The 26,568-nt window shown below is 40.9% G+C and overlaps 2 protein-coding genes across 3 annotated transcripts in view; one reads left to right on the top strand and one right to left on the bottom strand.

The window, feature by feature from the left end:
* Positions 1-9,035, bottom strand: part of gm2a (GM2 ganglioside activator) — a 30,614-nt gene extending 21,579 nt beyond the window's left edge. The window contains exon 1 of the mRNA XM_031317087.2: positions 9,028-9,035. The gene's annotated coding sequence lies outside the window, so the exon portion shown is untranslated. The remainder of the gene's footprint in view (positions 1-9,027) is intronic.
* Positions 1-26,568, top strand: part of shtn3 (shootin 3) — a 55,311-nt gene that overhangs the window by 4,295 nt on the left and 24,448 nt on the right. For both annotated transcript variants that reach the window (XM_031317083.2, XM_031317082.2), the window contains exons 2-4: positions 5,275-5,335; positions 24,582-24,676; positions 26,034-26,202. In XM_031317083.2, coding sequence (XP_031172943.1) covers positions 5,275-5,335; positions 24,582-24,676; positions 26,034-26,202 — 325 coding nt within the window. The remainder of the gene's footprint in view (positions 1-5,274; positions 5,336-24,581; positions 24,677-26,033; positions 26,203-26,568) is intronic.

Below are 26,568 nucleotides of genomic sequence, written 5' to 3'. Positions count from 1 at the left end.
AGGGAATTGAACCGCTCACCCTGGCAGTGCCAGCAGTGCCTTGCTGTGTGCCGGTGAACCCACTGCCCTTGCTGGGCCCCTCAGGGAAATCTGAGCTGACAGTGTGTGAGACTGCAGGTAGAGCTGGAGAGAGAAAGTGGGCCAAGTGTTTTCTTCCTGCTGCAGGAGGAGAGAGAGAGAGAGAGAGATGGATGTTCAGTGTCCTTTTTGTCCTTTTTATCTGTGAATATCGGTGTGGTTTTGACGCAGTTAGGCCCTTACAAAGACTCATATTTTAACCGTTAAGGCCGACATCCCCTTTGTCTTTAAATGTCATGATACCCAGTGGTGTAGTCTAGTTTATTGTAGTGGGTATACTACAATAGTCATTCTGCATGTTCTGCAGCATTTGTTCAGTTTGTGGTCACATTATTTGACACGTATTAGCGAAAACAAATAGCTGAAATGGAAGTTCTGTCACAAAACTATGTTGTTTCGTATCATTGCACATTTTTAAGTGGGTATATGGAAATTCTGGAGCTTTCTTAGTGGGTATACACTGTATACCTGCGTATCACGTAGACTACACCGCTGATGATACCTTTGAAACATCTGTCATAATCCCAAGTTCACACAATACAGCGACGTTAGCTTTTTAAATTAGCTGGATACATGGTTAAACCTCATTAGCTCTTGCTTAGTTCCAGTGTATCTCCGTGTGTACTTCGTCCACAGCAATCCCACCAATCAGTCCCAAAATGTCCCAGTTAAAGAGGAAATGCCGTAAACATATTCTTTGTAAATCTTTACAATCATTCCCTGAAAGAACCAGAATGCATGACCCAAATTCTCTTCAAAACTTGCCATTTTCAGGGTGTAGCTTGCTAGCTCGAAGTTTGTTTCCTGTAGCGAAGGGAGTTTGAGAACGGCAACACACAGAGAGGGCGGAAGGTGCTGTCAGGCTTTACCCTCGAAATGTAGTTCCGTTGATCCAGACTAGTTAGAATTGGGGCGAGTGAGGTTCGGTGAAGTTTTTACTGTTACTGTACAGCACTGCCAACATGAATGCTTTTAACATTAAAGAGACTGAATCAGGCCATGTTTATCTGGCTTTAAGGAAGGTTGGAGGCGATAATACATCTGTCAGAGGATGCAGATTTCAGTTCATACAATAAATTATTTGTGTATAAATGACAGAGGCCTGTTTAGTTGGTTTATGGGTTCATGGTGTTTTTGTTATGGTTCTGCCTGTGATGTGGGGGGAGCTCAGCTGATATAATGAATGATTGTACACAGGGTGCGATTTTTTATTTTTTATTTATTTATTTTTTTTTTTTAATCATGCACAACAAAACAAAACGTGCAAGAATTAAATCCCCCTTCCAATACCACCATGGATACAGAGCCACTCTGCCAGCCATGCCAAAACACTTATGAACTTCAATATTCAATGGGAAATTATCTCAAAATTGAATAGAACAACGTGATGTCAACACAAAACACAGCGCTTTCAAGCCGGGAGCGGAGTTCACTTCGTGGCGAAAACAAAATGCTTTCATCCAGAAAATGCCTGTTCCTTCCTCGGGAGGGTTTTAATCCAAACCATCATCTTTTTCCTAAACTTAACTAGTCGTTTTGGTGCCTAAACTTAACTGTCATCGCCGCATGGCGCTCACTTTTTCTGGCTCAACTCCACTACAACGGCCCCGGAAAGGACCATTATCTGGCAGTGCCTGTACCCGGCTCACAGTCACTTATTGGCGGCTAAACAACTGCCGCTGGCAGCCGGCGTCCCGAAGCTCTGTAGCGGCTAAATACAACCAGCAACTGCTGCTCGGATTTAATCCTTCTATGGCACTATGTGTTCACGTTACAGCGCTTTACTTTAAATACTTGTATTTTAGGTATATAAAATATGGGCTATTGGTGAAGTAGCATTGATCACCCCCACCGGGGATAAAAATAATTCAGCAGAGGCCGGGATATATAGACCAGAAAGGGGGAAATCCCCTTGTACACACACTCAGTTCTTTCTTCTGGTTTGCGGTTGCTTTTGCTGCACAGGAGGTCACTGAATGTTCCGCGAGTTCCAATTACCATTTTAAATGAAGTGTGTGCAGAGAACAGCAGCATTGCAGATACTCCACTATTGACTGCGGTCACTCAGAAGTCTATTGTATATCACTGTCCAATAAGGAAAAAGAGGCAGTAACTTAAGTAAAAAAAAGAAAAGAGATGAATCTTTGCCTTTTTAACATGATATTAGACGGTAGGGGAAAAGAGTATGAATTCACCACAAAGTAATTTGGCAGAAAACTGAAGGTTGTGAATGTGAATTGTTATCTGTGATTGGATGTTTCTCACTGAAATTCACCTTGGGAAGCAAAGTTTACTTCTCTCCTTTTAAATGTTTATGTCCAGTGCCGGACATGTTCCTCACCTTCCGCTCTCTATGTGTTACTGTTCTCAAAATCCCATTGCTACGGGAAACAACAACAACCTTCGAGCTAGCAAGCTACACGCTGAAAATGTCAAGTTTAGAAGAAGATTTGGATGGTGCAACAAGGCAGGCCTGCTTGGGTCTTTCAGGGAATGATTTTAAAGATTTACAAAGAATATATATCCCTCTCTAACTTTGTTTTGGGGCCGATTGGTGGGATTGCTGTGGATGAAGTCCCCACGGCGAGACACTGGTAATTTAAATAGCTCACGTTACTGTAATGCGTCAACAGTTAACATTTTATATTGTATGTGGCGTTCGTTTTCATTTGCGGGGTGCAAATGTTTCCACCAAAACAAGTTCCTTCCCGAGACTATTTTGCAGAGTCACCGTTGCTTCATCCAGAGCTTAGCGCCACCCAAGACGATTGTGATTGGTTTAAAGAAATGTAATGTAATGTAAACAACCCAGAGTTTTTTTTTTGTCCCAGAATGTATCTTTATTAAATAACCAGATATGTTCTATTATGTTTGGTTCTGATGATTAAAATGTGTTCGTGCAAGCCTTAACGTGCTCCAACTATCAGTCACCTGACATTGTCTATGAGAAAATGAATGAACTGGACTTTTATACAGAGGTGTAAACTATCAATGTGGGTCATTGATTATGATAAAAGACAAAATGATAGTCAGGTTTTTAGGTGACAAGAACACTTGGGGTTTGGATTTAATTTATTGTCCATAGTTTGATGCAAATGGTTTCCTTCCCACCCAGAAGAAGTGAAAATAAAACCTACAGTTTGTCCTCGTGTTGATATAGGGTTGCACTTGTTAACCTCAGTTTTGTCTGCAGCTGCTGCTGCTGTCACCCAAGTTTCATCCCTCCAACATCCAAACCGGGCTTACCACAGCTGCTCATCCTAAATATAGCACAACAAGGGATACTTACACCAGATCCCTTGGATCTGAAAATAAGTGGTTACGGCATTTTGTAGGGCAACTGTCAAGTCAGCAGGAGCAGAAAGAATCAGGCTGTTATCAGAAGTGATGGGCAGTCGGTGTTAACGTTTGCAACATTTGCAACATTTTGAGACGATGGAGAAGAGCAATACAGCCTCTAGAAGGGACTGAGATCAGGCAAAATGGATGTTAAAATGAAGCACATGGTAACTTTGAGACAAAAGTGTTGGCAGATAGGATTTCCAAATCTTCTCGCTCTCCCTCTCTGGAATATTTGAAGAATTCAGAGGAGATACGCTGCTTTCCATTTGAAAAATCCATTAAATACTCATTCAAAGCCAGCATGGGAACCGTTTATAAGTCTGTATAAGTCGGGGTCAAGCAATTATGTTAATTGGGAACCATGGCATCCGATATTTGGTGATTGATTACGCTATTTTTAGGCCAAAAGTAGGCCTTTATCTGCACCCTAGGCATACTCGCACAATGGCATATTCACTGCTGCTGCAAGATGTTGCATAGCGTTCCCTGAGGAGGGAACACATCTTCCAGGTCCATGTAGATCTAATTGCAGACAGTGAGACAATACTAAATTTGGCAGCTGGTTTGGCATTCATTTCCTGCAGAAGTACCGCCACCTCAAAAAGCAACGCATTCTCATGAACAGGTTTGTATGATATCATACGAAAATGTATGCACAACGATTTGTATGATATCCGAAGAAAATTAGGCGACCACCAGCTGGTCACCTGACACGGGCTACAGAGCACTGTTACCTGTTGGTCAAATCAGTGGCCATTGGTAGTTGAGTTTAGCCGACAAAAGGTTACTGGGAGCCAACTACAGGGCAACACCAAATAACGGTCTGGGACGGTGTGTTTTAGCTACGTGTCCTTGTGATCTCAACTCCAGATAACTTCTAGCCGCAGCTCAGACTCAAAACTGTCAGACATCATGTGTAGATAAACTTGTCGTCATTCGTTATCGTGTAATTCCATGAGCTAAGATTTCATACATGCTGTACATCTATTTAAAGATAAGGTTTACAACCTCCATGCACTTTATCAAGGAAAACAAAGGTATACACCCAGATGCCATTTTTAGATTTGTAAGTCAACACACTTAAGGCAGTTACACACCAACCAGATGGGCGACTGCTCAGTCTCCCCGAGTTGGTCAAAAAAGTGCCTCGGAACACACCAAAGAGACGAGACGTAATACGTCTCCATAACAGCAGGCGGCGCTAATCTGTATTGTCGCCCAAAAAATGAAAACCGGCAGCTGATTGGACGAACGTGTCACATGGATCTAGCTGCTGCTTCCGGATTTTGGATTTTTCGAATGGCCATTACTGGCGACTCATTCAGAATACGATCTCATATTGTACTAAAATAGTTCACAGAAACGTGTTTCTGAAAACATTTTAAGAGAGAAATAGGCCGTGCAGTTGCTGAATCTCTCTTCATTTCAGAACAACAAAAGTCAGTTTAAAAGGTTTGTCAGATTTTGAGAGACTCTAGTCACGCTCATCCCGCTTGCCATTTCCGGGTGAGTCCCGACTGCCCTGTCTCTGACTGAGCATGTCAGGTCGGCGAAAATGAAGGCCGACGGCTCCTCCAACGGACGATGGCACGGAACACACCGAACAGACTCGAGTCACCGACCTCGCCAGACTGTCCAACGGCCGATTATCGGCCCGGTGTGTGTAACTGCCTTTTAAGTTTTGGAAAGAAACCGGTGCTTTGTAACAGCTCAGTGTGTAACGCGTCCTCTGAACACACAGCTTTGTGTCTGACTCTCGGTGTGTCTGTGTAACTCTACTCTGTTGCTATCAGCTGTATACTCTGTTGTGGAACATGATCTATAATGAGTTGACTCTGCTGTCTGCTCCTGCAGTGCAACCGACTGACGGAGGAGAGAGACGAGGCCGAGAGACAACTCAAACACATCAAGAGAGGTGAGTCCAGGTTCCTGCAGCCTCCAAAGACTCCTCCATCTTCACACAACTGTATGTTAAATGTGTAGTTCAGGCAAGGGCGTAACTTTGGGTTCAACATTGGGGGCGGTTGAGATCTCCACTTCTAAGCAAAATTCAAATGTTGAGCATATCAAACACTTCATTTCCTGCATTCTGGGGATTTTTTTCTGCAACAATTTGTGCCTTTTCTGCATCAAGTTATGGTTCAAATGTCTGTATTTATGTAAAGGGAATTAGAATAGGTTTTTGGGGTGGTTGCACTGGCCAGTTTTGGTTATTGGGGGGTTTGTAACCCCCCCATCCCACCTGTAAATTATGAGTTCAGAGTTCAGGACATACAAATTATCATTTGTAAATCCAAATATAGACCCTTTTTAGCCACATCAGTGGTGCAGCTCTGCAGAGTTTAATCAGTTGGTTCTCTACTTTGGTTGAATCTAAGTTATCTCAACAACTATTTTGAGCACATGATGTGGATGTGATGCGTCAAAAACAAATGTAATCCGGGACAAAATATGTCTCTCTTGAAACGTAATTGAGGATGCAGTTTAGTCGTATGGGAATGTAATTTTTAGGAGACAGGTCTTGTTTTTTGACCAATCGGGATCTTTTTCAGGCGTGTTTCCAGATGGTAAATGTTTAATGGACAGCATTTATATAGCACCTTTCCACCTTAAGGGACAAAGCGCTTTCCAAATTGCCTCTCATTCACCCATTAGCACTCAAACACCAACGGAGTATAAACCGTCAACCTTGTGATTGGGCTGGGTATCGTTAAAAAATTGCTGATACTTTTTTCTATACCAATTTTATAAAATCCATTTTAACAAAAATAAATTACAACATTACGCGTTAAGGCACAGCATTTTTTATTTATTTTTCAGCCGCTATACTACGTGAGTCCCGTCTCTGTGTAACGTAGAGTTTTTTCTACATGAATCTACGACGTGTAACGTTAGACCGCCAATCACAAACATTATTAGATCTTGGGAGAAGCATGCTGCATGCTTATTGGCTCACTGACGCTAATGAGATTTACTCCTTAGGTATTCAGTACAGAAAAATACTTTGCACATCTACAACATGACACAGGTGTGTCCGAGGGGGACATGCAGGTCAAAAGTAGCAAAGAAACTCCCGCACACTGTCTAACTTGCAAAAGCCATCTTTTGTGACAAAAAATGGTCCAGTTCCAGTTTCTTAAACTTGATATGTTTTGCAAGTTAGACAGTGTGCAGGACTTTCTGCTACTCCTTAGATTTTGAATTACGAGGCATCTTTCTGTACTCGAGACGATTCTGTCGGTGCCTAAAAAGTATTTAACATGGTACCCAGCCCTATTTGTGATTAAAGGACGACCTGCTCTACCTCCTGAGCCACAGTCGCCCTGAAGAGATCTAGATCTCAGCGTTCTTGTTACTTTTTTGGTGATTACAATGATAATAATGTTTTCATAGCTCATAAAAACAATGGCCAAAACTATGAAAAAAGACCCAAGTTGTAGTAAACTGGAATGATCCTTTTTTATAAAAGTTAAATTCACCCCTCAGCACACATAGTCTATCAGATATCATGTAGCACAAAGCAGCCGACACATCCCCCCTCCTACAATCAGACAGCCGACACCCTCCCGCCCTCCCTCCCTCCCTTCCCCTAACCCCTCACACCTTTTGTCCTCACCTTTGTCGACATGACATCCTGACACCCTGTCCTCTGAATGGGTGTGTTTAAGAGAGGAGGGCTGGGGAGGGTGTGCCTGTTTCCTTGGCGACTGTCAGGTTTAGTTTGCAAACAGTAGGTGAGCTTTTTGTGTTTTTGGGGAGTTTATCTTCTGAAACTAGCCAGTCTAAATAGTAGCTGTTAGGAAGGAGGCTGAGAACGCTTTTGGCTTCTGTCATGACTATTCACACAGGTAAGAGAACGTCATTAATAATAATCGGATATCAATGCTAGTGGGCGTTAGTGGTGTCAGATGTTGAGGGTTAATGTGAGGGAGGTTTAGTTTCGTAGCGGAAATAAAAGAAGCTCAAAACTGCAGGATATTGACTTGTAAGGATAAATGATTTCTGCTAAATATCAGTAAGTGAGCATCATTTCTTTGCTTTGGTAATATGTATCCTGTTTAGTTTGTCAATTGATTGAACAGGAATTGGATAGTAACAACAGTAACAGTTAAAATCATAATGCAAAAATATACTTTATTAAATGATGACACATTCAGGATTGATGTTTGTGTTTTTCTGTCACACAAAAGAGGTTAGTTCAGTCACTTGTCTGTTCAAAAGGTAATTGGCCTGTAGACTTGAAATATCTCAACTTTTGAATGGATTGCCATTCGATTTGGTTCAGACATTCATGTCGCTCAAAGGATGAATTGTATTCACTTTGGTGACTTAACATTTCATTGAGAGCCATCACCAGGGCATGATTTCAATGTGTCCACTACAATGGTTTATGACTAATAAGGACATCAGCCTCAGCTGCTTTGTGTTTAGTGCATTTTAGAATATTTAGCAGACTAACCCCTCTTGGGCAAACATTGTACCTACTTAGCATCAGCATTTTAGCATCGTCATTGTGAGCATGTTAGCATTCTGACGTTAGCATTTAGCTTAAAGCACAGCTATGCCTAAGTCCAGCCCATGGATGTATAATAAGACTTTGATACAGCGTATCAGCCCTGTTCAATGAGAGTTACTCAGTGGCGCATGGAGCCAAAATGTTCAACTTTCTCGTAAAAGATAGGAGCTGCTTCCGCACTTTGCGGCCCATAGAGCAGGCGCACTAGAGACCTCTGCCACCCAAGCCAGCTATTTCCGGTTTAGCGCTCCGCTGACTTGAATGGGGATTAAATGATTTAATCATATGGCTCTTCTAGGCTTTCCAAATGTTATTGGACCGAACGGCTCAAATTCTGATAGTGAAACGAGTCATTTCGCAGGGGGGTTGTGACGCTCAAAAAATGTATCCACTGATTTGCAGTGTCTATGGGAAAAAAGTATTTCTGGGCCAGAGGGCACCATGTGACAGACAAGGAAGTTGCAAATCCACTGTTTGGCCGCTGTGTTTAATTTGCTTCTAAACCCGGCGCTCCTTCTGGGGGCCTGGTCCAGCCTCACAGGGCCGCAAGCCTGGTTTTAGACTCTTAGGCTTGTTCAAAAATGATGTTTTCTTCTAGTCGTCATTAACCATCACATATCACAGCACAGTCTTCAATATTTATGTCCATATTAGACAAATCAGCTGTGGCGATTTACAGAATGTCCACCGTCATTCTCTGCTAATGGAGGAAGTATATATTGCAATGAAAACTAAAGGGCCGCTATAGTATGCAATTAGGTTTGGCTAAGGGTTTGTTCTGTCAGCATTGTTCAATGGAGGCCAAGGATGATGTACAGATACAATGGATTTTTGGTTGTATGTACAAGTTGGATGTAAAACATGAAGACATTTGAATTGTTGGAAGGTTTTGTAGGTTTTTTTTCTGAAATCTTGACAACTCAGATTGTTCAAATAATTAGTAATGGACATGTTGATCTTAGGGTCATTTTGTGCTTCTCTTAGACAGTTGAAAAGTGAAATGAAAGATGAAACACTGGAAGATAAACAGACGATAAGCCCATTAGTTTGAACTCAAACCCCAAATTTGTTGTCAGAAACGTGTCAAAAACTTGTCTGCAACAGCTAAAACTGGACCTGGAGTCCTTCGAATCAGCGGAAACGCTGATCCTCCTTTTCATTGTGGGTCCCAACGTCTCATAGGTTCAGTCTTTCACTCATTCACTCATTTATTCATTCATTGCCTCTCCCCAAAGAACACAGCAGTCACTCTTGTCATGTTATTCCTATGAATTATTAAAAAACCTCCTGCCATGAATTATTCAGGATGAGTGTGGGAGGAGGGCTACCACTCCTGCCTGACTCTTTATCCATTGTGGTCCTTTAAAATGGCCTTTTTACCTGCTACTCCTTATGTGACGGCCAAATGTTAATGGATGTAATGAGGGAGACTTTGCTCTCCGGCAGGTACTTCATTTCAGTCTCGTTTAAATCTCAAAGGCCAGACTGAGCGAGTTGGGCGCAGATTAACTGACTATTAAACAGTGAAAACATGACCTGACCCGGGACTCGCTGTTAGATAACACACTCGCCTCGATGATGGTCGCTCACAATCGCGCTGCATTTAATCCGTAATGCATCTGAGTGGCTGAGAGATCTTGGCTTGGATGATTGATGACAAACGTTGGTCAGATGGTTGGAGTGAAATAACTAGACAAGTGTTGGATGGTTTTCTATGAAGTTTGGTACAAAACATTTATGGTCCCCAGAGGATGAATCCTGAGGCATTCGGCGATTCCTTGATTCTTAAGTATTTTTGTCTATTTTGCCTATTTCACGGCAGACACGGCAGAAACAAATGTTAACAATGACTCAGGCTACATCCACACTATTACATTTTGGTTTTAAAAATGAATATCTTTCGCTACGTTTACGCCTCTCGTCCACTCTACTGCAGTGTTTCCAGGCCCCTAAAACGGAGCCATTTGGAAACACTTCTGCCCCTGTTTTGGTTTGAAAACTACACTGTTGCTTTGTTAGTGTGGATGGGCACAAACAGAGACCTTTGGAAACGACGATGGACATAAGTCAGTCTTATCGGTTAGGTACATACCTTTCAGTAACAGTTCCACCTCGCCGTCGCTCCAGGCTAATAAATCCCTGCTCTTACTTTTCACTGTTATTGTACAGTATTTTCTGTATTTTCAACTTATACATCCATCATTTTCAAACGCAGAGTAATGTCAAACAATCTGCTTTCTGTTTACACTGGCACGGAGCTAAAACTCTTGCGTGGACAGAGATTGTTTTTGTCTCAAAACAGCGCTAAAAATTGAAAATGTATTCGTGTAGATGTAGCCACAGTTCGATAAAGTGTCCCAGAACGTCACATAGCAGCTACGTACCTTGACTTCCTCTTCTGTGTTTCATCCTAAGTACAAGATTTGACAACCACCGTTCTTAAACATAGATAAGTTGATTGACGGAACAGTCACATCAGCGAGTAGAAGTGAGTATAAAAAGACACTAAAGTTTAAATACAGATTCAGACATTAACGGCACAGATGTACATATGTTTAAAGGAAGTGTTTCTGAGGGTTTAAGGTGGCATCCTGGAATGAAAAAGACCATCAGAAGGTTTCTTTGCCTTCAACAGAAGGATATGTATATCAGTGCATCATAACTGTGCCTGAGAGAAACCCAAGAATCTTTGGTAGCTTTTGAACCTTGTTGTTCCTCTTTGTTAAAGAAAGAAAACCAGCCTCTCCACCACAGCTATGGCTGCATGTTCCTGCTGGCTGGCAGGAAGCAGGCGGAGCTGATGTCTCACAGTCTGTAATTTATACTTTGTATTAAGCCGGAGCAGCAGAACAAATCGTTTTACGAAGGAGCTGAGTGTCAAACATGCCTCACAGGACGGGGTTTTAACAGCAGCCAAAGTCTCTCTAAGTTTCAAATCCGATTCAAAGAGAGAAATGAGTAAGAGTGAGGGCTGTGCAATTCATCAAATTTTAATTGCGATTACGATTTCGTCTCCTAACGACCACAAAAACGAAGGGTTCCACTTTACTTGAAGGTATCTACATAAGAGTGACATGACACGGTCATGAACGTGTCATAAACATTATAAACAAGTCATAAACGTTTATGACATAACGCTTCTTTTAGTAAGTGTCATTCGGTTTTGTCATGACAAGTTATGGTTAGAGTTAGGGTAAGAGTTAGAGTTCTTGTGTCATGACAATGTCATGTGTTCATGACAGTGTCATGTCACTCTTATGTAGATACCTTCAAGTAAAGTGTTACCAAACAAAGTAATCGAGAAAAAAACATTTATTTTGCGCATTACGTTTTGCAAGTAAACTCTTATTTTGTCTCGCGTTCTGAATGTAAAAAAAAGTTGGAACGGGTGAAATCTTACAGTTCAAGGTGTTTTCACTGTTAATGTGTTGAACTGTTTGACTGTGTTTTTTTAAGTTCAATAAATGCAACATCTTTCCAAAAGTCAATGAGTAATTGTGTTAAATAATCAGGATTTCAATATGGACCAAAATAATTGTAAATTTAGATTTTTTTTTTTTATCCATTATCGAGCAGCCCAAAGAGTGAGATGCCATGATAGGAAACTGGAAAAGAGATTTTAGAGAAAAAGATGCAGGTGATGCAAAGAACCCCCCAAGGGAAGTTAATAAAAAATAGTTTTGCAGACAGGAAATGAATCAAGATGACAAAACAGCCCCCGAAAAAGACATGAAATTGCAAAACAAGACAGAAAAGGCAGGTACACAAATGACTTTTGAGTATTGTTTGTGACCCAGAGCGATTCGACTGCATCTTACAGAAGTGCTGCACGTCATCTAATGCTACTGTAAGCGAACACATGGCTGGAAGCTAACTGTGATACCACTCAGCTTAACAGGACTGATCGCCTGTAGCGCTGTTAGCTTATGCAGCCTAGTTATTCAGTCTACTGTACTAAGATAAACGCCTGGGGCTGCACTTTCTCTGCATCCAAGTGCTTTCGGAAATACTGTAAGAACACGCTGAGAGCACGTGACGGAGCAACAAACTCTGAGTGACCTGAGACAGGGGCTGCATCTCATAACCCTTATCTGATAGCTCCTCGACTCCTCTGCCCTCGCCTGAACTGGAAGTTGTTCTGTCCCTCCTCGGTGAAGGTTGTTTCAGAGCTCTTATTACTGCCCCGAGGAGCGAGGATGGAGGAGGGATCTTTTAGGAGCTTTGAGAGAAGATTGAGGATGGATCTCTGAGGAGCTATGAGCGAGGATACACGAGGCGATGTGTATATTGCGCCAGTTGATATTGCGATAACTATAAAAAAAAAACAATATATTTTGCAGCCCTACTTTGTACCCGGCTCAAAGTCACCCATTTTTCGGCTAAACACATCTACTAATTGCCGCTGATACGACCGAGCTGTGACGGAGGTCCGTAGCCCGCGTCGTGAAGCTCTGTAGCGGCTTAAACAACTAGCAGCTGCCGCTCGGCGTCATGGAGCTCGTAGCCAGCCGGCGTCACATGACCAGCCGGCGGTCTCCTTAATTCCGTAATATATGTAATATACATTTTGGTGTGCATACATTTTCCTACGATATCATACGGACCCGTTCATGAAAATGACACAACAAGCATTTTAAATATGTAGGCAAACAAAGAGAGAGATAAAATTATTTTCAAATAGGGACATTTGAATTGATTCATTTTTGGTTTCGACAATGAAATATATTATAAAACTGTACTGGATGTGTTCTGCAACTGCTGTGGCATTCATTTTAGTTTTTCCATCCAAAATCCCTCAAATGCACAATGACAATCTCTCCATGAGATGCTTAAGAGAAGCACTTGAAGGCAGGATTAGTTCCCCTATTGTTCACAGCTTAGCTCATTTAATGTTCCAGCTTAAACTCCACTGGCGTTAATACTCACATCCGTTTGTGTTGTAAATCCTTGTTAGGAAAGAAAGAGACATTTTCCGTCACTTTTCCGCTTTAAAAAAAACACAGCTGAAATCAAAATTTTCCAACTCGTGAACATCCGCATAGAAGGTTTGGAGTGGAAAATCTGCTTGGAAATATTGGATAGGATAGAAGAACACAATGTAATTCTGTTAAATTAAACATCACATAGATTATTAGTTTTACTTGTTTTCATTTTAAACAAATTGTATATCCGAAAACAGTACACATATTCTACAGGCTCAGTCTGCCACTTTATTGAAAAACAATTCCAGTGCTGGTTCAATGGTATCAGAATTTTGGATAGTCTTCATGGAAACATTAATTGGTCACGTGAAGAGGGCTGGGAAGATTGGCAGAACAGGCAGCAAAGTGACAGTACTCTGATCCAATGGAAATCACAAATGTCAGATTGACATCACTCTAGTCCAATGGATTTGGAGGGGGGGGTGCCACCCCGTGCCCCCCCTTTTAGCCCCACCCCTGGTGGAGCGGAAGCCTTAAGCAGCACTGGCAGGTTGGCTTGTGTGCTAATCCCTAGCCCATCTTTTATAAACAGTTTCAACACTCTGCGGTGGGATTTCACCGTTAACTCACGGATAAATGTGCTTACCGTTGGCTAATCCTCCAAATCATCTGTTAATAACATGCGTCGTCACTAAAGAGGCTTCCCACCACCCCCCCCAGCTGAAAAACAAAAGCAGTGTTCTGTTTTTAGCCTGGCGGATCATTACAGGTTTTAAGGGACACACGCCATTTCTCTACACGAAGCCTCGAAAACTCGGAGGAGTCTCTGACCCAGAACAGTTTGTGACAGGAGACGCAGGGCTGCAGGACAAACTGTCTCAGTGAGAGGAAACTCAACTGTCGTGTCTGGTTTTGTCAGTTATATTCCTAAGCCAAGTTCAATGTGTAATGGCAATGGCAATTTAATTCATAAAGCAGCTTTCAATACGCTTAACATCATTAGTGCTTAAAATTTTACCTTTTTACAAAACAAATTATAAAAAAAAACATAAGCCCTATAAAAAGCCCTTTTCTACACTCTAGGGAATAAATCCGTAAAATAACAGAAAAGGTTCTGCCAGCTCATTACCTGGACGTTGTCCCGTAATTATAAATGGAAGTTTAGTTTGTAGCTTCAGTAAAAATACAGTTTTTAACATTAACATTTTCTGTTATTTAAAATTCTCTCATAAAAAGCTGCTCAGTAAATTTCTGCAATTAATCTGTTTTTTCATTAATTTAAACTTCTTTTTTTACCCTTTTTTCAATGCTTTTTTCATAATTTTTTAAAAATGCTTTTTTATGCTTTTGACAGTTTGTTACGCTTTGACATTTGATGCTTATTTTTACGCTTTCAAGGCTTTTTTGACAATATGACGCTTGGTGCCATAATGCAATTCGAAATGCAAATAAACAGAAATACAACTGTGAATCCCGTTCCATGGATTCTGTTAAAGGTCCCATGGCATGAAAATGTCACTTTATGAGTTTTTTTAACATTAATATGAGTTCCCCCAGCCTGCCTATGGTCCCCCAGTGGCTAGAAATGGTGATAGGTGTAAACCGAGCCCTGGGTATCCTGCTCTGCCTTTGAGAAAATGAAAGCTCAGATGGGCCGATCTGGAATCTTCCCTTTATGACGTCATAAGGGGAAAGGTTACCTCCCCTTTCTCTGCTTTGCCCGCCCAGAGAATTTGGCCCACCCATGAGAAAGAGAAATCATAGCTTGAAAACAAGCAAAGCATGGCAGTTGGTCAAGGCCACACCCCCACACTCCACCTTGCCCCCCCCCTCTCCTCCTCAATAGCATTTAAAGCTACAGACACAGAAATGGCACATCCTAAGGAAAGCTCATTGTGGGACTGGCTCTAATGGCTGTAATTCTGCACCAAGGCTGAATTTAGGGAAAGAGACTTCAGATACAGTATTAGGGGACCACTAAGGTCTATATAAAAGAGACTTCAGATACAGTATTAGGGGACCACTAAGGTCTATATAAAAGAGACTTCAGATACAGTATTAGAGGACCACTAAGGTCTATATAAAAGAGACTTCAGATACAGTATTAGAGGACCACTAAGGTCTATATAAAAGCATCCAAAGAGCACCATGTCATGGGACCTTTAAAAATATACACACACACACACACACACACACACACACACACACACACACACACAACTGTTAATACACAGATATTTCTTAGAGTGTATCACTGTTTCAGATTGATGTAGCTACAATAGGTTGCTAACTAGGAAGATGATGTTCCCATTCTCTTAATCCCACATTAAGCTCTGATTGGTTGTTTTTTTTTTCCAGCTGTTGGACATTAGTGAGCACAACATTATTGAATTGCTGGGAAGACATTGAGCTGCAATTCAGAGCTCTGGAACAAGGGTGATTTAGATAATTAGCGACTTTGTAAGTAACCCAAATTACAGCAAGGCATCTTCTAGCACAACATCTGGCACACACATGTAAACAAAAAAATCATAATATTATATGCATGTAATTTCAGGTATTTATGCACAAAAAAAAGTGCACTGAAAGAAAGAAACTGCTTACAAAAGTGAGTTGTTATATTTACTTGTGGCGTTTTACTTGCCCTGGGGCCATAGGGCAACCCTTATTGTTTAACCCAGGGGCATTTTTTTTTGGGGAGGATTCTCCAGTGTTCCCTTGTGACGGGACCAGCTGGTTGGTTTCTCTAGTAAAAACAAAGTAGAATGAAATCAGAACTATAAATAGCAGAAAGTATGAGAGAGAGAGAGAGAGAGAGAGAGAGAGAGAGAGAGAGAATTTTCCTATGTCTTACATTTTTATTGTAATTAAAAAATATGTTGTCTAATGCTAAATAACTTTTGTTAAAAATTAACATAAATCCACTCTAATATTGTGTTCATATAAGAGTTTATTGTGTTTTGTCCAAATATTTCAACAAATTATATGTTGATGCTTTGGCAACGTTATTTAAACTTTCATGCTAATACAGCCCCTTTAAATTAGAGAGGGAGAGGGAGACAGGGAGAGGGAGAGACAGAGAGAGACAGGTCTCTGTCTGGGAAGGAATCACACCACCAAAGCTCATCCACAAAGCATTAAACATTGAACGAGGGATTAAAAATAGATCCAGAAGCCTTCCCCCGTCCTGTTTCTCTCTCCGAGCACCTTCACTTTTCCCACCACTCTATCCGAACCCAGAGCCTCGCTGACCCTGAGCTGACACATGAATATCATCACAGGGTTCAAAGGTCACTCGGTTAAATGTTTAATGCAGCAAAAGCTGTTCTTGTTGCCCTTTAGTATTGATATTGTCAATACTCCACAGCGCTGTGGATGAAGGTCTGGCTAGTCCACACAACATTCCAGGATGGAAGAAAAACATGCTCTGGTTTATTGGCATTTCTTTAAACCAATCACAGTCGTCTTGGGTGGTGCTAAACGCCGGAGGGAGCCACGGTGCCGCTGCAAAAAAGCCTCGGGAAGGAACTTGTTTTGGTGGAACATGTGTACGTTCAAAGTAGTTTAGGTTCAGAAGACTCAGATTGGACAGATAGTCTAGCTAGCTGTCTGGATTTACCCTGCAGAGATCTGAGGAGCAGTTAACCATAGTCCTCAGAAATCCACCGGAGTTTAGAACACAAAGAAAGAGGAAGGTAATGGACATTCGGCTGAAAAGAAGGACATCCGGGAGAATTTCCGGCGTCACAGGAGCAATCCCGGAAGTGGAACGTCGTGGATATGGACTACATTTCAATAGTTTGTGTTTCGCTGTTTCAATAGTGAGCACTGCAGCTTGCTGGCCCGGCACATTCACAAGTTTAAAATATGTCGGTGGTCCAGTAGCTTCTGCTCCGTAGTCAAGATGGCAACCGTTGGGTGCGAGTAGTGTCCATTGTTCCACACTCAATGTTTTGACCGCTTCGAGGGTGCAGCATCTCGTAGTGCGCTGCAGTTTGGCCACACTTCGTCAGAGTCGCCGTATGTAATCAAAATAGCAAGTGTAAGTACAGAAGCAGTGGTGGAAGAAGTATTCAGATCCTTAAGTCAAAGTACTAATACCACACTGTTAAAATACTCTGTTAGAAGTAAAAGTCCTGCATTGAAAATGTTACTTAAGTAAAATTATGCAAGTAACATCAGGAAAATGTATTAAAAGTGAAAAATCCACACATTTTAGAAACTGGAAACGATCCAAACAGATCTGTCAATCAACTAAGGGTTTAACCTTCTATCATTTCAGCTGGACTTGTAGGCCGTTATATTGTTGGGTAGTTTTATAATAAAACATTGTGTTTTATAAACTACATGTGTTTTGTGTGCAAAAATCTCAATGTGTAAAGTAACTAGTAACTAAAGCTGTCAGATGAATGTAGTGGAGTAAAAAGTACAATATTTCTCTCTGAAATGTAGCGGAGTAGAAGTAGAAAGTGGCATGAAGAGGAAAGACTCAAGTAAAGTACAAGTACCTCAACATTTGGACTTAAGTACAGTACTTGAGTAAATGTAGTTATAATCCACCACATGTATTCGGAATAGCAAGTGTAAGTACAGAAGTGCGCAGTTTTAAAACACGGCACTTTTAAATGTTACATAATTGAGTTGAGACTGCTTTGTGCTTTTATGAACATCACACCACATCAGTTCTGGCTGCAAACAAGCAAGACAACCTATATGAAAGATGTTTTGAGGGTTTCTCTGCCAGCGGCAGGAACACCTTATCAGTCAGCCGTGTGTGTGTGGGAGAGCAGTGTAATCAGATTTGGGGCTTGTACATCGACCAGGAAGGAGTCTATTAATGGATCAGGGATGTTAGCAGCAGCTTCCTGCTGGGCTGTAATACAATCCAGACAGTCTGTCCAGAGGTCTGACTCTGTCACCACGGCGACACTGAAAAACCATCAATGAAGACAGAGAGAGACAGAGAGCGAGAGAGGCTGTAGCTGTGTTGGGAACCGTTCCCCATCACAGAAACAGTGCACTATATAGTGTGTTTGCCATTTTGTAGTGGTGTTCGAATTCTCCGCGGTTAATATTATTCACTATAGACGGGTTTCCTGTTTACAAACATTACAGGGTGCGTGCGCATACCAGGGGCAGAAAGCCAGATTGGTGAGCTGGTCCGCTACTGCAACAACCTTAAGTATTTAAGCTTTCCTTATTGTTTGTATATAACTACTGACTCAATAAAAAGTGAGTTTAGTTGGATCTGTTTGTCTGTCTTTAATTTTGCAGTGTTACTGTGATATATATGTATGGCTATAATTATCATTTTAGGCTAATGTAATAGCCAATGTTAGCAGCAGGGTTACCCCTGAGTGTACCCCTATGGTTGGTTTATGCCTTAAAATAATGGCCAGGATTCCCGGGCGAAAGGTACGATATGTGTCTCCATTTCAAACATCACTGCAGGTTGACTGTTTTTAGCAGCAGAGGTTGATTGTGGGCGAGAGTGCGACAACACTGTTGTGGTTAGCTCGCCGAAACTCTACTGCCACTGCCTCGGCAACGTTAGCTAACGTCAATCAAAACCCACCTATCTCGTAGGAGCGAAGCTTAATATTTTATTCATTAACATTATGGTACAAAAGGAGCACTAAGGCCACAGGTCTTATGTTGACAACGTGGACGCAGATATAAGAAACTCCAAAGGCAGTCGTAATATTTACCTAGCAGGCTAGGCTAACGCTGTTGCGCTAACGTTAGCAAAACATCGGCGTAGCTTTAGCTAGCAGTCTAAACTTGTCTCGAGTACAGACCTTTAACTATCTACGGTCCGGACTCGAGTACTACAGCCCTGACAGGTAGATATTAGCTGAACAACTGAACAAGCTGCAGCTTTTCTGATTGATACAATGGGAGCCTGACTCTTACATATGACCCCAATCTGCCCTTCTTATGGCTTGAAGCCATAACCTCTGCCGGTTTTTGGCAAAAGCATGCTTCCCCCTAGGTATGTTAAACATCAGGCACCCATCACTGGCTCTGTTTGTGCAATTTACCACGTAACAACTCCTTGGCATTTTGACTTACACTATGCTGCTACTACTACTAGCTACACGAAACACGTCTTCTTTCTGTCCCCCGGTTGCGTGCGCAAGCAGTGATGACGTTGTCGAGAAATCCATGTATATAGTCCACTGTAAAATACCCACAATGCACAGCTAATTTGAGCGTACATACGATGTAGCCTACATTTTACTCCCGTATACCACAGTGCAACGCGGCCGTGTTTTCTCGGAGAAGAAGAAGCAGAATTCACTGCGAAAACTGAAAAGGAAAAACGGAGGGCGCTTTCGTTTCTAAACAGTGGAAATGTAACATGCAACATATATAATATACAGCCTTTTACTCCTGAGTGCTTGGTTTGTTTCAGGGACGTATTAGAAGCATTTTTGTTTCGGCTTGTTTATATGATGCTGGGCGCGCCCGCCTCTGTCACACAAATATCCAGCGCATCTACTGACGCAACAATGTTTTCAGTGAATGTCCGAAATCTTGTTTGGCTGTTCCCTATATATAGTTCACTATTTAATAAACACTATATAGGGAATAGTAAATGAGTGAGGGAATGGTTTCGAGCACAGCTTGTGTTTATTAAATAGTGAACTATATAGGGAAATGACCAAATGAGATTTTGTACACCCCACTGAAAACATTGTTATTGGACCCATTCATCACAAGCCACATATCTCCAGAACATTGTGACACTAAAATGGTAATTTTCAGACGGACACATCAGGAGGAAATTAACTTTGTTTGAGACCTGTTGTTTCTGTCTCACGACCAAACTCTCGTGAGATCTGGCAACACAGAGAAGCTAACGTCAACCATTATTAACCTAACATAACGAGTCTCTGTGATGCTAGATATGTCTTTTAGAGGTGTAAATAGCTTACGTTAGCAAAAGAAAATATTTATAAATGATACAAATATAACTTTTCATCCTTACCCTAAAGCCCAGTTCAGACCAAAGATTCTGAAACCTGCCAGTTCACACCAATGGGACGAGACGGTGTATCATCTCCATGACAACGCCTCTTTGTACTTCCGTTCTAACTTCTGACTTCTAGGCTTTTTGTAGTTGATATATAATTTGTGTAGCCTTACGCCGCCTTCACATTGGCACAGTAGATACGGCTGCGAAATGACCGGAAGTCATTCATTTCCTATGGAGATTTGCAGACCGCATGCGAATGGGTCCGAACCGATGTGAACGAGTGCGGTGCGGAAAAGATCGTGTCCGTTGGTCATCCGGATGTGTTAAAAAAAGTTGAACTCGTACGACAGGCAACGGCCGGTTCCTATCCGACAATCGGAGCGGAAGTTAGCGTTGCTATGGTACTGATTAACAAATCTGAAATAAATAATGATTTCATAATGATATGTTGTCATGTAATCGATTCATTTTGGAGCATGAGAAGAGTTCTTCCGTGCAGAAACAATGCATAGGATACCAGCTGGTAAGTAACAGACATCGAACTATTGACATTATACCGCTATATCACAGTTAACTGACCTGACATATCAACATCGTGGGCAACTTTTCTCCATGCAGCAGCCTTTCTGTAAATAAATTCTCTAAATACATGGATTTCTCGACAACGTCATCACTGCTTGCGCACGCAACCGGGGGGCAGAAAGAAGACGTGTTTCGTGTAGCTAGTAGTAGTAGCAGCATAGTGTAAGTCAAAATGCCAAGGAGTTGTTGCGTGGTAAATTGTACAAACAGAGCCAGCGATGGGTGTCTGATGTTTAACATACCCAGGGGGAAGCATGCTTTTGCCAAAAACAGGCGGAGGTTATGGCTTCAAGCCATAAGAAGGGAATGGGCAGATTGGGGTCATATGTAAGAGTCAGGCTCCCATTGTATCAATCAGAAAAGTTGCAGCTTGTTCAGTTGTTCAGCTAATATCTACCTGTCAGGGCTGTAGTACTCAAGTCCGGACCGTAGATAGTTAAAGGTCCATACCATGGATGTATTAAGAGAACTCGAGACAAGTTCAGACCGTTAGCTAAAGCTACGCCGATGTTTAGCTAACGTTAGCGCAACAGCGTTAGCCTAGCCTGCTAGGTAAATATTACGACTGCCTTTGGAGTTTCTTATATCTGCTTCCACGTTGTCAACATAAGACCTGTGGCCTTAGTGCTCCTTTTGTACCATAATGTTATTGAATAAAATATTAAGCTTCGCTCCTACGAGATAGGTGGGTTTTTATTACGTTACACACAAAGGTAACTGGCTATAGTTAGCCTGTATGGTAGCGGACATTATCTAACGTTGCCGAGGCAGCGGCAGTAGAGTTTCGGCGAGCTAACCACGACAGTGTTGTCGCCCTCTCGCCCACAATCAACCTCTGCTGCTAAAAACAGTCAACCTGCAGTGATGTTTGAAATGGAGACACATATCGTACCTTTCGCCCGGGAATCCTGGCCATTATTTTAAGGCATAAACCAACCATAGGGGTACACTCAGGGGTAACCCTGCTGCTAACATTGGCTATTACATTAGCCTAAAATGATAATTATAGCCATACATATATATCACAGTAACACTGCAAAATTAAAGACAGACAAACAGATCCAACTAAAATCACTTTTTATTGAGTCAGTAGTTATATACAAACAATAAGGAAAGCTTAAATACTTAAGGTTGTTGCAATAGTGGACCAGCTCACCAATCTGGCTTTCTGCCCCTGGTATGCGCACGCACCCTGTCATGTTTGTAAACAGGAAACCCGTCTATATGAATGTGGATAACGTTAGTGATAGTGAGATGCTTGCTACAGTTCCATTTCTAGTGATGAATCGGCGAACACACGTTTTATTTCTCTGACTCACTACTTGGTTCTAACGCCGCTGGGCGCTCCCTCTCTTCAGTCTCTCTCTAGCTCTCTTGACCATATAACGTTACCGTACTTTTGGGTGGTCGTTGAGGCTCAGTCTAAAACTCTGCCATTTTGGTTCAAGGTTCTTTATTTGTCATGCACAACAACAGAAGTAGTCGTTGGCAATTAAAATCTTCAGCCTCAGGCACAACAATGCTCATTAAATAATTCAATAATGAAAAAACACAAAACACACAAGGAACAGCCAAATCTGAATATAAGACAAAAAATAGGAAAAAAAATAAAAGAAATATACTGGGGGGAAAAAAAATAAAATAAAGTATTACAAAATTAAAAAACAAAACAAAAAAAAAAACAATAGAAAATTCAAATGGAAAAATTGGAGAAAAAAAAATTAAATAGATTAAAGGTGCTCTAAGCGATGTTGGGTAACGTCACTTCTTGTTGATGTTCAAAGTATTTTCAAACAAAATGGGGCTAGCTCGCCCCTCCCTTCTCCTCATCCCGTCGCCTCCCCCTCCCTTCCGTGCACTAACCCCCCAACCCCCACCCCCAAATCCTTCTTGTCGGTTATTGGCTGGAACGCTGTTTATGTTTCGTGGTGCAGGTTGGCGCAGTTTGTTTTTGTTGCCGTTTGTGGAGCCTGGGCTGTCTACAGAGACTGCTTTTTTTTACAGTATGTTCAGGGGATAGTGAGGAGATGTTTGCTGTATGTGACAAAAAATGTTGTAGCCTAAAAAACATGTGACATCGCTTAGAGCACCTTTAAGATATTTTAATTCTTATGTGAAGATGATTCAAATGTTCAGAATTATCTGCCAGAAATCTGACTAATTACATGCAAAATGCCCCAGAGCAAGAAAGAGATAGATGGAAGAGGAAGAGGAAAGAGAGCGAGAGAGAGAGATGAGTGGATCTTTATTTTGACACGGTGGCAAAGCTACTTCATCACATCATGTTTTTTTTCTCCATATATCCATATATCTGGGGAGTTTTTAAAATAACTGTGCTGACATGTTTGACAGGTGCGAGTGTCTGACCTCCGGCTCACTTAATTTCTAGCTGTTTGGGTGGCTTTACACTGAAACACACTGATTATTGTTTTTACTAAACATCAAAAAAACATCCTAGTGTTATGCATATCTCTGCCTTTAAAGGAACTTGTCAGTTTGTGTATTCAACACAGGAATTTGAATGCTGGGTTACATAATTGGTAAACCAAAGACAGAAAAATGCACATCCTGTCTCCTTTAAAACTATGGAATATGAATTATGTTTTTTGTTTTTGCATTTTAAGTCACATCTCAGTACCAAGATGCCTTGAATTTAGGGCTGAATGATTAGGGGGGGAAATCTAATTGAGATTTTTCTGCCACATATGGAGAATTACAACATGAGACGCCATCAAAACTGCTCTATATTCTTATCCAGGGATGAGAACATAGACATAAACTGCCAGCAATAAGTGTTCTTTAAATAAGCCTGGAACATTGAACAGTCAAACACAGAACATTTGAGGCCCTTTGCTGCATGTCATTCCCCCTCTCTCCCTCTCCTTTCATGTCTTCAGCTATATTACAATATTCAGTATTCATTCAGAATTGACTAACCCTTGTGTTGTCTTCTGGTCGGCCATGCACTTGTTGTCCTTCTGGGCCACTTTTTTTTGGACAATTTTTTATATTTATATATATATATATTTGACACATTTGTTTTTTTATTTTTCACGAATACCAACTTATTACCAATAGTTTTACACTTATCTTTGGAATTCATGGTCAATAAATCTCATTTCTAGGAGATTATACCTAATTTGGATATGATGAATGATTTGGACTAATATTAGAGGAACGTATGTTGGTGGAGAATCACAGATGTGTGGATGTCAAAGTTTAGTCAGGTTTTAAACCATTTAAATTTTTTCAAATGCTATAAAATTGAATACCCACAATTCAATGAAAGTAGTAATGGAGTACTTGCAACTGTACTTAATTTTTTTGGAGTAATTTGGTTAAAAAGAAACCCATATTTTTGATATAGAAGTTTTGAGAACGGGTCAAATTTGACCCGAGGAAAACTAATGAAGTAGGGTGAGCATTCACAGATCCTCTTTTTGCATTTTCTCTTGTTGAATAAAAAGCAGCAGTTTCTATCTTTTCATCGTTGTACCTCAAACAATTTCAAACAGCCGTTGTCTTTTATGAAATTTTTTTTTTTTACTTTCTACTTTGTTTGCTTCTCGAAAAATATGTTCTCAATTGTTTGCTGATATAATCCAATTTAGCAGATTTAAGATCCTATTTATTTTTCTTCTACATTTTATCACAACAGCATTTTATTGCTCCGTCCCCACATAGTTCTGATGTTGTACTATTTTATAAATATTTTAGAATATTGTCAATAAACCTTCCGTCAATACCTCTCACAGATGTTGTTTTTTTTTTTTTTTTAGGAATGTACATTAGGTTAAATGTGAACTTTATCCTTTCAGGGGTATATAGCTGATGACGTTGTCGGGCAGAAACTTTTTATCTCCATATTTCGTCATTTACATTTTTTTAAACATTGCTATTGGTCAGCCTTTACGCCTCTCTGTGGGTTTTACAAATATTGAAACAGTGACAGGGCGATTTTGTCTGACTTGTATGAGGTAAATGGCTTAATAAAATGTTTTCAATTTAGCGTTTTTCTTCATTTCCTGAGAAAACAAGCGGCATAACAACAGTGATATATTGTACTGATCAATGGGACATCATGTCGAGATCAGTCATGATACAGTGTATTGTGTTACCCTAAAAGTGTGTGTGTGTGTGTGTGTGTGTGTGGTCCCCTCAGTGTCTCAGATGGTGATTGAGGAGGTGAGCGTTCTGCAGACTCAGCTGGAGATCGAGAAGTCGTGCCGGGAGAATGCAGAGGCCCTGGCCACAAAGGTCACACACACACTCACAGTCACACATACACACACTCACACTCACACTCACTCACAGTCTCACACTCAGTCTCACATACACACATGCATACACACACACACACACACACACACACACACACACACACACTCTCTCTCTCTCTCTCTCTCTCTCTCTCTCTCTCTCTCTCTCTCTCTCTCTCTCTCACACTCACACACGCATGAATGGAGAATGGAGTGAACAGCTGAGTCAGGATGACTCTGCACAGAGACGATTACTCGTCTGTTTCTGCATCCACTGCAAAAACTGTTTGCTTTTATTCAAATGTAACAATGTCCAGAGGCAGATACAACAGGTACATGATTTATTTCTATGATCTTAACTAGTCAAAATATTTCATAATTTCATATAAATCAGGGTTATTGACCATGAATTTCAAAAATCTGTGTTAAACTAGTCAATAAGTTGGTGGTAGTGGTGTATACTAGTGGTAGTTAAAAAAAGCTCCAAAAATGTCGAACAAAAGTGACTAAGTGACATTGAAAAAAAAGCGAAAAATAAGTGATCATTTTCAATTTTGACCCGGGAGGACAAGAATAAGTTGCGTGGTCGGCGGTACGACAACGTAAAAAGAGGATGCGGAGCTCGCCGGTCTGATATTCTCAGGGAGATTTTTCTAGAAATCAAGTGCCTTAACAGAAGAAGAAGTTTGTAACAAAATCAACAAATATTAAATGTACGACATTTTACGTCACTACCATTCTTCTGTTTCTTAACCCTTGTCTTGTCCTCGGGTCAAATTTGACCCGTTTTCAAAGTTTTTTATATTAGAAATATGGGTTTCTTTCAACCAAATTGCCCAAAAATAACACGGATGCATGGATGTACGTTGTATAGAAGCTATAAAACATTCTTCGCAGGTAAAATTAATGATTACTTCCATTGAATGCTGGGTGTTTTATTCAATTTTATAGAATTTAAAAAAAAAACGAAATTGTTTCACTAAACTTTGACATAAACTGTGATCCACTCAACATCCTCTGATCTTAACTATTAGTCCAAATAATTGATAATTTCAGTGTTTTTATTAAACTAAAGGATATGAAGGTATAAAGTCATTTAAATTAGGTTTGTTGACCATGAATTTTTTAAAAAACGTTGAAAAATAGTCACAAAAACATTTTAAAAAGTGTCAAAAGCATCGAAAAAAAGTCGGACAAAGCGCCAAAAAAAGTTCATCTTCAATTTTGACCCAGAAGGACAACTAGTTCACGGTCTACGGGAAGACAACACAAGGGTTAAAGGAAAAGAATAATTTTTTGATAATGTATTGTTTTCATTTCATTTTTCATTGCCCTGTGTTAACTTTGACCCGCAGCTGAACTGTGAGAACAGGAAGTTCAAGTACCTGAGCCTGTCGTCCCGTCCGTGTTTGGACGAGCTGCTTCCCAGCATCTCCGACTGCATCGCTCTGGAGGCCGACGCCGACGCAGACATGGCCGACGCCAGCCCCGACACCTTCATACAGTACCAACAACAGGTTAAAGGTACAACACGCACATTTATTTTCAACAACATGGCGAACTAAGTCCCTGCTGCAAGAACAACATTTAGTTTGCTATGGATATTCATCTGCTTCAGAGAGGAAGAACATTTCCTATTTAGGGCACTTGATTTATTGTGCAGTATTTAGGCTACATTTACTTTGCTACGTTTTGGTTTTTAACCAGAGTTTTGAGCCAAAACACGAGGGTTTTTAGCTCCAGTAGAATAACTAATCTCAGTAGAAACTAACACGCCCAAACCTCACATCTCATCAACATTCTGGTACACTGGGCATGCGCGTGCCGGGGTAAACAGTAAGCAGCGTAATACTCCGCCCGTTGCTGGTAGTTGCCATGGTAACGTTAGTA

Source organism: Sander lucioperca, chromosome 1, assembly GCF_008315115.2.
Source record: "Sander lucioperca isolate FBNREF2018 chromosome 1, SLUC_FBN_1.2, whole genome shotgun sequence".
Classification (NCBI taxonomy): Eukaryota; Metazoa; Chordata; class Actinopteri; order Perciformes; family Percidae; genus Sander; species Sander lucioperca.
The sequence above is the reverse complement of the archived record's forward strand: the minus strand, read 5'-3'. Positions and strand labels throughout refer to the sequence as shown.